Raw genomic sequence first — 11,803 nt, 5'->3', positions numbered from 1 at the left:
CCTTCCCGTCCTCCCTCCCTCCCTCCCCCTCTCTTTCTTCCTTTCCTTCCTTCCTTTCTTTTTTCCTTCCTTTTCTTTTTCTTTTTCAATTTTATTTTACTTTTTTTATTAGATATTTTCTTTATTTACATTTCAAATGCTATCTCCTTTCCTAGTTTTCCATTCGAAAATCCCCTATCTCCTCCCCTTCCCCATGACCCCCATCCCATTCACTATATATCCTTCCTGGTTATCCCTTTCCGCAATCCTTCTTCCACCCCCTCTCCCCTTCTTTTCTGACTGGTGGGCCTCCTGGGTTTCTCTCCACCTTGGCATTTCAAGTCTCTGTGAGGTTACTCACATCCGCTCCCACTGAGGTTGGAGAAGGGAGCCCAGCTACAACAACATATCCCACATACAGGCTGCAGCTTGTGGGATAGCCCTGTACAAGTGGCTTAGCAACCACATGAACACGAACCTGCAAATCTGTTACATGTGAGCATGGAGGCATAGGTCCAACCTGTGTAAGTTCTTTGTCTGGTGATTCAGTCTCTGAGAGTCCTAAGGACTCTGTTAGCCTTCCTGTGGCATTCCTAGCCCCTTTGGTCCCTGTAATCCTTCCTTCTGTTGTTCCATAAAATCTTCAAGCTCCATCCACTGTTCGGCTGTGGGTGTCTGTATCTCTCTGAGTCAGCTGCTGGGTAGAACCTCTCGGAGGGCAACCTGTCTGCAAGCATAACAAAATATCGTTAATAGTGTTAGGAATTGGTGCTTGCCCACTGGGTGGGTCTCAATTTGGTCTGGTTATTGGTTGGCCATTCCCTTTCATTCTCCTCCATCCCCAATGTGTGTTTGCATTACTTGGAGTCAGGATAAATTTTGGGTCTACAGTTTTGTGGGTGGGTTGTTGTATCTCTTGTTTCACTGTGGTTTCTCTCTGGCTACAGGGGTTGGGTCCTTCAGGTTCCATATCTCCAGTGTAGGGAGTAACAGCTAAGTTCACCCCCATTGATTTTTGAGTGCCTCCCTTATCCCAGGTCTCATCCTGGAGATTCCTCCCTACCCCACCTCCTTACTTCCATCATTTAGATTTCCATTCATTTTCATGGCCATCTAGCCGTCTCCTGTCCTTTCCCACATCTGATCCTGAATCCCTCACTCCCTTCTCTATCCTCCCTCCCTCCCAGTTCCCCCCTCCATCTGCCCCTTATGACTATTTTTATTCTCCCTTTTAAGTGAGATTCAAGCTTCCTCACTTGGGCCTTTCTTCTTTTTAGCTTCTTTGAGTGTGTGGTTGTAATACCTGGGGTACCTGTATTTTATGACTAATACCACTTATAAGTGAATACATATCACCCATGTTCTTTTGAGAGTGTGTTACCTCACCCATAATTATATTCTGAGGTTCTATCCATTTGCCTGCAAAATCCATGATGTCTTTGATTTTTCATAGTTGAATAAGTATTCCACTGTGTAGATGTCCTGCATTTTCTTTATCCATTCTTCAGTTGAGAGGACATCTAGGTTGATTTCAGTTTCTGGCTATCATGAATAAAGTTTCTATGAACATAGTTGAGCAAGTGCCTTTGTGGGATATTTATACATATTTTGAATATATACCCAGGAGTAGTATAGCTGGTTCTTGAGGTAGAATTACTCCCAGTCTTCTAAGAAATCACCAAATTTGTTTTTTAAAGTGGTTGTACAAATTTACATCCCCACCAGCAATGAAGTAGTATTGGCTCCACAACATCCCCAGCATGTGCTATCACTTGAGTTTTTTATTTTAGTCATTCTGACAGGTGTGAGATGGAATCTCAGAGTTGTTTTGATTTGCATTTCCCTGATGACTAAGGACTTTGAACATTTTTCTAATTGCTTCTCAGACATTCAAATTCCTATGCATGTTAGGTAAGTGGGTGTCATTCTCTCTGGGTACTTCCTGCTGACACTGTTTCATTGTTGTTAGGGACCCAAAGAAAAGAGAATGTTGGTCAACATTAGGAAGAACAGTCTGTTTATTTGTTATTAAGGTTCTGCTAGGATATCTGGGGTTATGGAAGTACTGTCTATGAGGTTGGACCAGGAAGTAGATTCCAAGGAAAATCCTGGATCAGTCTGTGAATTGGTTTCAAGTTGTTGGGACAGCTAGACTAGGAATAGAAGTAAAGTTGAGGAGGTTAGGGATTAAAAAATATCTTGGATATGTATTTGAATCTTTTAAGTCTTTTAAGTCCTGTGCTTAAGAAATGGGAGTCCTGATTTAAGGAAAAAGGGAGAGGAAATTTTACTCTGAGGAATAGACAGGTGTGTCCTTGTTGGAGGAAGTGTGTTGTTGGAGTGTTTTTTGAGGTTTCAGAAGCCCATGTAAGTCCCAATGTTCTCCATTGTTCTTCCTGCCTTCCTGTGTATCAGGATGTAAGCCTTAAGCTCTACATGGGTGATTCCTACTATAATGTTAATAAAATAACCTGAAACCATAGGTAAACTCTCAATTAAATCTCTCTTTTGTAAGAGTTGCCTTGGTCATGATGTCTCCCAACATATTAAATCAGTGACTAAGATAGAACACTGTCAACTTTTGGGACCTGATAGCTCCAGGTGACCTCCTGGGCCCTTCTTTCTTGCAGATGTTTGAGCTCTTCTCTGGTTTCTTGAAGTACTTTCCTGGTGTACACAGAAAAATTGCCAAAAACCAGCAGGAAATCCTCAACTTCATTACCCATCATGTGGAAAAGCACAGGGCAACCTTGGACCCCAGTGCGCCACGAGACTTCATCGATACTTACCTACTGAGGATGGAGAAGGTTAATCCTGCATGGATGAGAAAGGGGATGGATGAGAGTGAAGAATGGGGATGTGGTCAGAGAAAAAGATGGGAGGGGACAGAGGATGGTGAGGAGAAGAAGAAACAGAGTGGAGGAGATGCAGAATATCTGGAAAATAAACAGAGAAAAGGAGGTAAATGATATAGGAAGGAGAGAAGGCACATGTCTGGGAATGAAACACAAGACAAAGGGCAAGAAACAGAAAGACCACAGAAGAATAAATCTGGGAGATAAAAAGACAATAAATCACAAAAGATCAAAGTAGAGAGAAAGAGAAGATAGAAGAAACCAATGGAGAATGTTAAAGCTGAGAAATACCAAGCTGTGAAAATAGTGTGAGACTCACAAACAGAAAGACAGTGCTCATAAATGTGTTCATCTCCTTGCAAGTCAATCTTGACCATCTCTTCTCTTTCCCATCTGTAACCAGGAGAAGTCAAACTACAACACGGAGTTCCATCACCAGAACCTCATGATGTCTGTTCTCTCTCTCTTCTTTGCTGGAACTGAGACTACCAGCACCACCCTCTGCTGTGGTTTCCTGCTCATGCTCATGTACCCCCATGTTGCAGGTGTGCCACATGTGGACCATTGGGGGATTTTCTAGTTCCCTTTTGCCTGCAGGGATTTTGTGTGGATGAATGAGACATGGACCACTTACATCTGGAACTCTGAAGGCATTGCTCTACTTTTATCCTAAGGCAGTGTGGGGTGGTGTGTGAATGAACACTCAGCTGACCAGTTTTCTGTTAATTTCTCCTATCACTAAAAGTTTTATCCAATCATCTATCCATCCATACACCTACTCCTCCATTTATCCGTTTTTCTGTCCATCTATCAATTTATTCATTCATCTATCCCCCATGCGCCTGTATGCCATCCATTCATCCATTCATCCATCCATCCATCCATCCATCCATCCATCCATCAATGTATCATTCCTTTCTTCCCTCCATCTCTTCCTTCCACTTCCTTCAAACTTTACATTCATCTATTATTCATCTTTCTATACATCCACTTCTCCATCCACATACTTATTCTGTTTATTCACCCACCTATTTGTACATCCATCAATGAACCTGTCATTGGCCTCTCCCTTCAGTCATTCTCACACAACTAAGCATCAATCCATCTAAAAGTCTATTTACTCACTGATCCTTCTATCTCCTTGCTAAACATTTATTCACAAATACACACATGAACGGACAGATGTATGTATGCACTAGTGTGTGTGTGCCCATGTATGCACACACAGAAAGACACAGGCAAATGTGTGTGTGCCCACACACAGGCACACACATTGAATCTTCCCAGTCAACTATCCAATTCTAAATCAACTGATTATTTGTGTGCTTATTGATTTTTTAACCACCAAAATAGGTATTTCATTTATTTATTTGAATGAATCAACTTAAGTGTTTTCCTTTGATCAGCAGAGTTGAATAAAATATTGGCCATCGATTCATTCATACACTCATCTCTCCTTCTATCAACAGTTTTCATTACCTAATCCTTTCACTAAGTGGCCTTTGATTCCCCTTTCTGTTTTTATCCATTTCCTCACACATCCACTAATTGAATCATTTGTTGACTTACAAGTTGAATACACAATCCAGTACTTAGTGTGTTCATTAACTCAGGAATCTGTCCATATATTCATTTATCCATTGATTTTCTTATATATTTATTTCTACATGTGTCTATTGATTGGTTAATTTACTAATTTACCAACTTCTCTGTTACATTTCTGAGGACATAGCCTCAAGTTCTTAATATAAAGTTCCATGTCAAGATGTGGTGTGTGTGTGTTTGTGTGTGTGCATGGGCATGTGTGTGTGCGTGTATAGTCAATTCATTGCCAAGGTGATAATTTCTCCTGCTTCTCTCCCCCTAACCCCACTCTTGCCTCATCATGTCTGGTCTGAAGTCTCCCTGTGCAGTAGTCCTTTTCTGTCTATTTTTCTTTTTTTAGTAAAGCCCTGCTGAAATGAGGTTGAAGCTCATGGAGGAGAGATTTAATATAGTTTTAAACATGGGCACAGAGAGCTAGGCACTTAAGTATGAGACAGTTTCTCAGTTTGGCAGCAGGGTCTCCTTACTGCACACTTTTTCTGGGTTGTTGGCTGTTAGAATACAATACCATTGCGACAAAGCCAGTAACACAGGTCTATTTCCCCACTTTTCTGTGCAGAGAAAGTCCAAAAGGAGATTGATCAGGTGATAGGCTCACACCGGCTACCAACCCTTCATGATCGCACTAAAATGCCATACACTGATGCAGTCATTCACGAGATTCAGAGATTTTCAGATATTGTCCCTACTGGAGCACCACACAGAGTGACCAAAGATACCATTTTCCGAGGGTACCTGCTCCCCAAGGTGAGACCAGGTGTGATTCCTCATCGATACACCCTGAATGTCCTCCACTGTGCTAATCACAGACTTCACCCTGTGTTTTCCCTGCATTCTGTTTTACTAAGGTACTGACTGTTTTTCACATGAGAGTCAGGGTAGAATAATATCTTTGTATCTTGTATCATCTCCTAGAACACTGAGGTGTACCCCATCCTGAGTTCAGCTCTCCATGACCCACAGTATTTTGTACAACCGGACAGCTTCAATCCTGAGCACTTCCTGGATGCCAATGGGGCACTGAAGAAAAGTGAAGCTTTTCTGCCCTTCTCCACTGGTGAGACAGACCTGTTATTCCTTTCCCAGACACCAGAGAGCAGGCCCAACCTTTGAGACACAAACAGCAATAGGTCCCTCTGTACTGAGTGTATCCTAGCTGCCTTGCCTGAACAATCCCATTTAACCTGGCTACAGCCCCCTGAGGGGAGTCCTGAACTAAAGGAGCATCCAGGTCAGGAGGCATTTTTGGAAGTGTTTAAAGGCAATGCTAAGAAATTTAATGCAGTGTCAGGTGGGGTGAGGGGTACATGTCAGTCAGGCATGATACCCCCTGGTAAACCACATCATGTGACAGGTCTGTTATAATGTTCATTTGTGGAAGAAAGGAGAGTGAGAACTTAGAGAAGGGGGACAGAGGTGGGCAGAAAGAAGGACAGAAAGAGAAGCTGGCCAGGAACACGATATGTGTTTGTGTGTGAGTGTGTGTGTGTGTGTGTGTGTGTGTGTGTGTGTGTGTGTGTGTGTTTGAGAGAGAGAGAGAGAGAGAGAGACAGAGAGAGAGACAGAGACAGAGACAGAGAGAGACAGATAGAGACAGAGAGAGAGACAGAGAGAGACAGAAAGTGAGTGAGAGATAAGGGAATAGAGTAGAGGGAGAGAGAGGAGAAGGGGGTTAGAGGGTAGTCATTTTTATATGCTGTTGATGCTGCATCTGCCTTTCACCTGGCAGGCAGTTTTGGCAGATGATGATGTAAGCTGTTGCTAGGTCTCTGGGAGAAGTCTAGTGGAATTGTTTGTAAATCAACATTTCTCCCTTCTTGTTTAAATAAAAATGAGAAGCTAGAATGGGTCGTGGTGGAACAGGAGTGCAGTTGTCCTGTTCTTTAAACTACTTCCTGCTAACTTTGGGGTGATGGTCTGTCTTTGGGGACCCAAGGAAAATTGGGATGCTGGACAAGTCCTGGGAAAGTTGGATGTTTCACTGATATCCAGGATCTGTGGGACCATCTGCAGCTAGTAATGTGCAGGCCCAGGAGAAGAGCCCGTGAGAGTAGACAGAAGCACGTGTGGGTGGCTTCTCTCAAAGTGTTCTGGATGCAGATTTTGAGTAAGCATGTGGATTAGGCAGGATGCTGAAACACTTCTACCTAGTAGAGGGAGAAAATAAAGTTATGTTAGGGAGAAACCTTTTTTTTCTTAGGGGTACCTTTAAAACCCCTTGGACCATGTTCTTGAACGTTGGGGAAGGGGAGTCCCAGAACCAGGGGAGGGGGTGGATCCCACCCTCTGGAATAGGCCACAGGTGGGAAAGTTAGGCTGTTGATTGACAGAGGTACTTATCCAGATGGAGTCCATTTGACCCATAAGAGGTGAATCTGAGTATGTTTTCTTTCTTTTTTTAAAAAAGATTTATTTTATTTATTTTATGTATGTGAGTACACTGTAGCTGTACAGATGGTTGTGAGCCTCCATGTGGTTGGTGGGAATTGAATTTTAGGATCTCTGTTTGCTCCTGTTGGCCTTGCTTGCACTGGTCAACTTGTGCTAGCTCAGTCCCTGCTTGCTCTGCTTTGTTTACTATTATACATAAGAACCCTGTAACTGACTTCAGATGCACCAGAAGAGGGCATCAGATCTCATTACGTGTGGTTGTGAACCACCATGTGGTTTCTGGGTTTTGAAGTCAGGACCTTTGGAAGAGGAGTCAGTGCTCTTACCCATTGAGCCATCTTGCCAGCCCCCTGCCCCCTCGAGTCTGTTTCCTGAAGCTTAGAAAAATCTTTTTAAGCTTACAAAATAGATAAATTTTAGAAACATTAATTGTATTCTGTTTTGAAATGCACATTGTAGAAAAAGGTAGCAAACACCATATTTTGTTATAGTAGAGGCCTGGTAAACAATATTTGTGAAAAACATGAGCAGTCTTTAAGGTGAGTTTAGGGAATACAGAAACCTTCCATGGAACAGAAGGAGCAAGAGGGACTTTTCCCCTCTATTCAGAACACTGAATGTATATTCATTTAGCACACCTTTAAGTCTATAGTTAGAAGACAACCAAAGGAAACTTAACATCTTGAATGAAGGTATAATACAGGATCATATAGTGGTGAATATTTACCAGAGTTAGGCTAATAATTTCTTAGCACTTCATTGATTAATGTTAGAACTCTGAAGTTTTGAAATCCAAATGTAATAGCATAGTGAGGGGAAGAAACCTGAAGAAATTTTGTTCCTTTTATGTATGTTCAACGACTTTCCTATCACCATCCAACTTTTTCACACCCTCCAGCCGTCACAACTTGAATTTACCAAGCTAAAAACATTTTCTTAGACCCTAAAAACAGTTTCTTAGATCCTCATAACTAAGCCGTTCATATCCTCAGACCTTGCAGAAAGTTTACTTCTTTTTCCTATCCAATTATTTACCATGAGATACAGATGTTTGATCACTGGGAGCAGTCAGTGTAAAGTGAGTTCCTTTAGATGAGGGAAGAGCAAAAATCTACACCTGAAACCTGTTTTTCTTTTATCATGAATCCTGTGAGCAAGCCAAACCTGTTTGACTTTCTATTAACAGATCTGGTAGTTTTAACTAGCTAATGAATTGTCTAATGAGATAACATGTTGGTTGATTACCTTGGGATAAAGTGTCAGTTGCTGGTTGTCCTTTAGCTGTCAAGTTACAGTTATCTTAGCTGTCAATGTGATGATCAGAGACCTGAGAAAGATAAATTATAATCTAGATGCTTTATGTTAATTAAAATGGCAGATTAGTTCATAGTCCACTACCTAGACAGTTCTCTCAGATTTCTGTGGTCTCTATTGCAACATGGCAAAGGTAGTCACTCTGTTAGGGCCAGAAGATGAGAGGCCTTTTCATTTCCCCCGTGGAGGAGGAACATGGGAGAGAAAAATTAACTTTCTAGGTGTTCTCTGTCCACAGTTCAGGCCAGGCCCTGACAGTGGGCAAGACATTGGGGCAGTCTTGCTTAATAGTTTGGGTATTACAATCCAGGTTAGATTTTCTTTTTTGTGTCCATATCTTTTAGGAGACCTAGAGTAGGTCACTATTAGAATTTGGGAGTCTCTGTTTGTTATAATAAACATTTAATGCCATATTCAGCAGATCTCTGAGATCTTTTAAGGCTAGTACTTATAAAGTATATCTGGGTTAAAAACTTGTGTCTGTTTCTAGTTATCTGCTCTAAACTGTACTTAGCAAACATAAAACATGAGGCTAAAAAACCTTAATATTGAAATTAACTGCATCAGTTCTTAGTATGCCTTAAATATAATTTTGAACTCATCAAATGACATGGTCATTTATAAGGTTACTGACTATCATCTTGTATTTAATTATAGTAGTTTTTTATGAGACCACAACTGCTATAGTAGCTCTTGTGTCTAGAACTTGTTAGGTTTGAGCCTTAAAAAGTGATTTTTGAATTGAAGCTCTTTTAGGATCGGTACAAAACCCTTTTATGTATAAACATATTCTATAAAGAGACTGGGAACTTTTTGACCTTTATATAGTTTATCATTATACAAATCTATAGCTTATAAACGTTTAAGGCTATATTATAGCTTAATAACATTAGCAAAAAAAGAGGCAAACATATTATTTAAGGCAGTAATCTGTAACCTTTTTAATATTGTAAGACCTCCCAAATAATATTAAAATACACTACAGTTTAAAGAGTAAAAACATAGAGCAATATTGTAAACCATTTGTCAAGACAGTACAGAAATCATACAAATGTCTTATTGAAATTCAAAAGTAATGTTGCAGACCTGCTTCCCTGGTCTGCTGAAGGCACATGTTGCTGCTCTTAATCAAGATGGCAGTGAAGCCATGTCTTGCAATAAGAGAGATGGCTGCCAGGCATGTGACTGCCCTTAATTAAGATGGTGATAAAGCTATGGCTCCAGTTTCTCTAGCCCTTAGTAAAGATGTCAAGTAGCCATGTGTTGTTTATATCCCAGAATGGAATCATGTCACATGATTGAAGATTATCTGAGCATAGACTTTCAATTACTAACCCCAAACTATGAGTTTTAAACACATCTAGGAATAAGTCAATAGCCCTGTGGGGGCAAAGTAGACATGATATAGGTTGGAGAACTGTTAGTTTGGGGAGGAGAGAGCTGTTTTGGGGCTCTCGAGAGGCAAAGCCAACTTTGGTGCAACAAGCTTTGGCAAAAGGAAAAAATGCAGTCTTGGCCTATGTGTTGGACTGAGAACAGACTGATATGGCTTCTGAGAGAGTGGAGGACCCTTGTGGGTATCCCTCAATCCTGTCACATTGAGTCTCTGCAGGGTTAAACACATCCTCTCTCACTGAGGCCAGACAAGTTGACCCAGCTAGAAGACCATATACTACAGAGAGGCAACAGCCTTAGGGATAGCACCTGCTATAATTGTTCAGGACCCATATGAAGACTGAGCTTCCAATCTGCTACATATGTGTGTGGGGGATAGGTTTAGCTTGTATATGCTCTTTGGTTGGTGGTTCAGTCTCTGAGAGGCCCCCAAGGGTCCAGGTTAGTTGACTCTGTTGGTCTTCTTGTTGCATTCTTATCCCCTTTGGGGTCGTCAATTTCTCCATAAAAGTTCTTGAGTTCTGTCCAATGTTTATCTGTGGATATCTGCATCTGTTTCACACAGCTGATGGATGATGCCTTTCAGAGGACAGCTAAGCTAGGATCCTGTTTGCATGCATAACAGAATATTACTCATGATGTTGGGGATTGATGTTTGCCCATTTTATGCTGGGGCTGGTTATTGCTTGTCTGTTCCCTCATTTTGGCTCTATCTTTGCCCCTGCATTTCTTTTAGACTTTTGATTTAAAGTCTGTGGGTGGGTTGGTGTCCTTATCCATCCACTGGGGTCCTGCCTGGCTACAGGAGGTGATCTCTCCAGATTCCATATTCCCGTAGCTATGAGTCTCAGCTAACATCACCCCCCCCATAGCATCTGGGGGCCTCCCCCATCCCAGATCTCTGGGATTTCCTAGAGGCTTTCTCTTCTGCACCCCGCCCCAGCAGCTGCAAATTTCTATTCATTCTCCTGGTCCTCTCTCCTGTGTCTCTTCATACCTGATCCTGACCTCCCCATTACCCTCTCCATAACCTCTCCCACCCAGTTTCCTCCTTCTCTCTGCCTCCTATGACTATTTTATTCCCTCTTGTAAGTGAGATTCAAACATCCTCACTTGAGCCTTTCTCTTGTTTAGCTTCTTTGGCTGTTTGGGCTACATTTTTGGTATCTTCCTGTACTTAGTGGCTGATATCTACTAATCAGTGAGTACATACTGCACATGTGCTTTTGGGTCTGGGTTATCTCACTCAGATGGTATTTTTTAGTTCCATTTGCCTGTAAAATTCTCTTAACATTCTTACCTGAATATCAGGGTGATGGTCAAAATCATTGTTATATATCATTGTTATTTATTGCAATGAGCAAGGATGTCTAAATGTGTTTATGGATGTGACATTCTAAAGGCTATACAATGCATGGATGCTCACATGGATCATTTTCTGTGCCCACAGGAAAGCGCATTTGTCTTGGTGAAAGCATTGCCCGCAACGAATTGTTCCTTTTCTTCACGTCCATCCTCCAGAACTTCTCTGTGGCAAGCCCTGTTGCTTCTAAGGACATTGACCTCACTCCCAAGGAGAGTGGTATTGGAAAAATACCTCCAACATACCAGATCTGCTTCTTGGCCCGCTGACTGGACTGAGGCAGCCAGGTGGCCCCACTTCTGTTGAGAATGGCTCTATTTTTGTGCCTCCAAGAGAGCTGCTAGAAACTAGACCGTACGTTGTTGCTCACATCTTTCCTCCTATTGTGTTTCTCCACAGCTGGAAGGTGTGTTCTTCCCTGTGAATGGCACTGGAGAAAACAATCAACTATCTTTCTTGATTTGTGAACAGAGACTTCTGGAGTCCACATCTCATGCTGAGTCACTTCCCTCTTCCTCCTAACTTATCAGCTCTTCACACTCTGTGATCTGTGCTAATGGACCCTGTACAAGGTCTGAATTCTATGTCTACAGACTTGCCTAGTATGTATGGTTCAGGTAAACAGAATCACATAGTGTGTGATGTTTGGTGTATCGTGCCTATATTTCACATAATATTATCTAGGTTTCTATATTCTACAGGACACAGTCACACACCATCATGGGGTTTTTTTCATGCTCTCTCTTATTTTTATTAGATATTTTCTTCATTTACATTTCAAATGCTATCCTGAAAGTCCCCTATACACTCCCCCTGCCCTACTCCCCAACCCACCCACTCCTGCTTCCTGGCTCTGGCATTCCCCTGTACTGGGGCATATAATCTTCGCAAGATCAAAGGC

General features: G+C 41.7%; 1 protein-coding gene across 1 annotated transcript in view; it reads left to right on the top strand.

Moving 5' to 3' along the window:
- Positions 1-11,544, top strand: part of LOC110288965 (cytochrome P450 2B9-like) — a 17,533-nt gene extending 5,989 nt beyond the window's left edge. Inside the window, exons 6-10 of the mRNA XM_029473911.1 lie at positions 2,610-2,786; positions 3,238-3,379; positions 4,999-5,186; positions 5,355-5,496; positions 10,990-11,544. Of these exons, the coding sequence (XP_029329771.1) occupies positions 2,610-2,786; positions 3,238-3,379; positions 4,999-5,186; positions 5,355-5,496; positions 10,990-11,171 (831 nt within the window). The 3' untranslated portion in view covers positions 11,172-11,544. The remainder of the gene's footprint in view (positions 1-2,609; positions 2,787-3,237; positions 3,380-4,998; positions 5,187-5,354; positions 5,497-10,989) is intronic.
- The last annotated feature ends 259 nt before the right edge of the window (positions 11,545-11,803 follow it).

This window comes from Mus caroli, unplaced genomic scaffold (assembly GCF_900094665.2).
Source record: "Mus caroli unplaced genomic scaffold, CAROLI_EIJ_v1.1 scaffold_14556_1, whole genome shotgun sequence".
In the NCBI taxonomy this organism is placed as follows: domain Eukaryota; kingdom Metazoa; phylum Chordata; class Mammalia; order Rodentia; family Muridae; genus Mus; species Mus caroli.
This window is presented reverse-complemented; position numbering and strand designations above follow the sequence as displayed.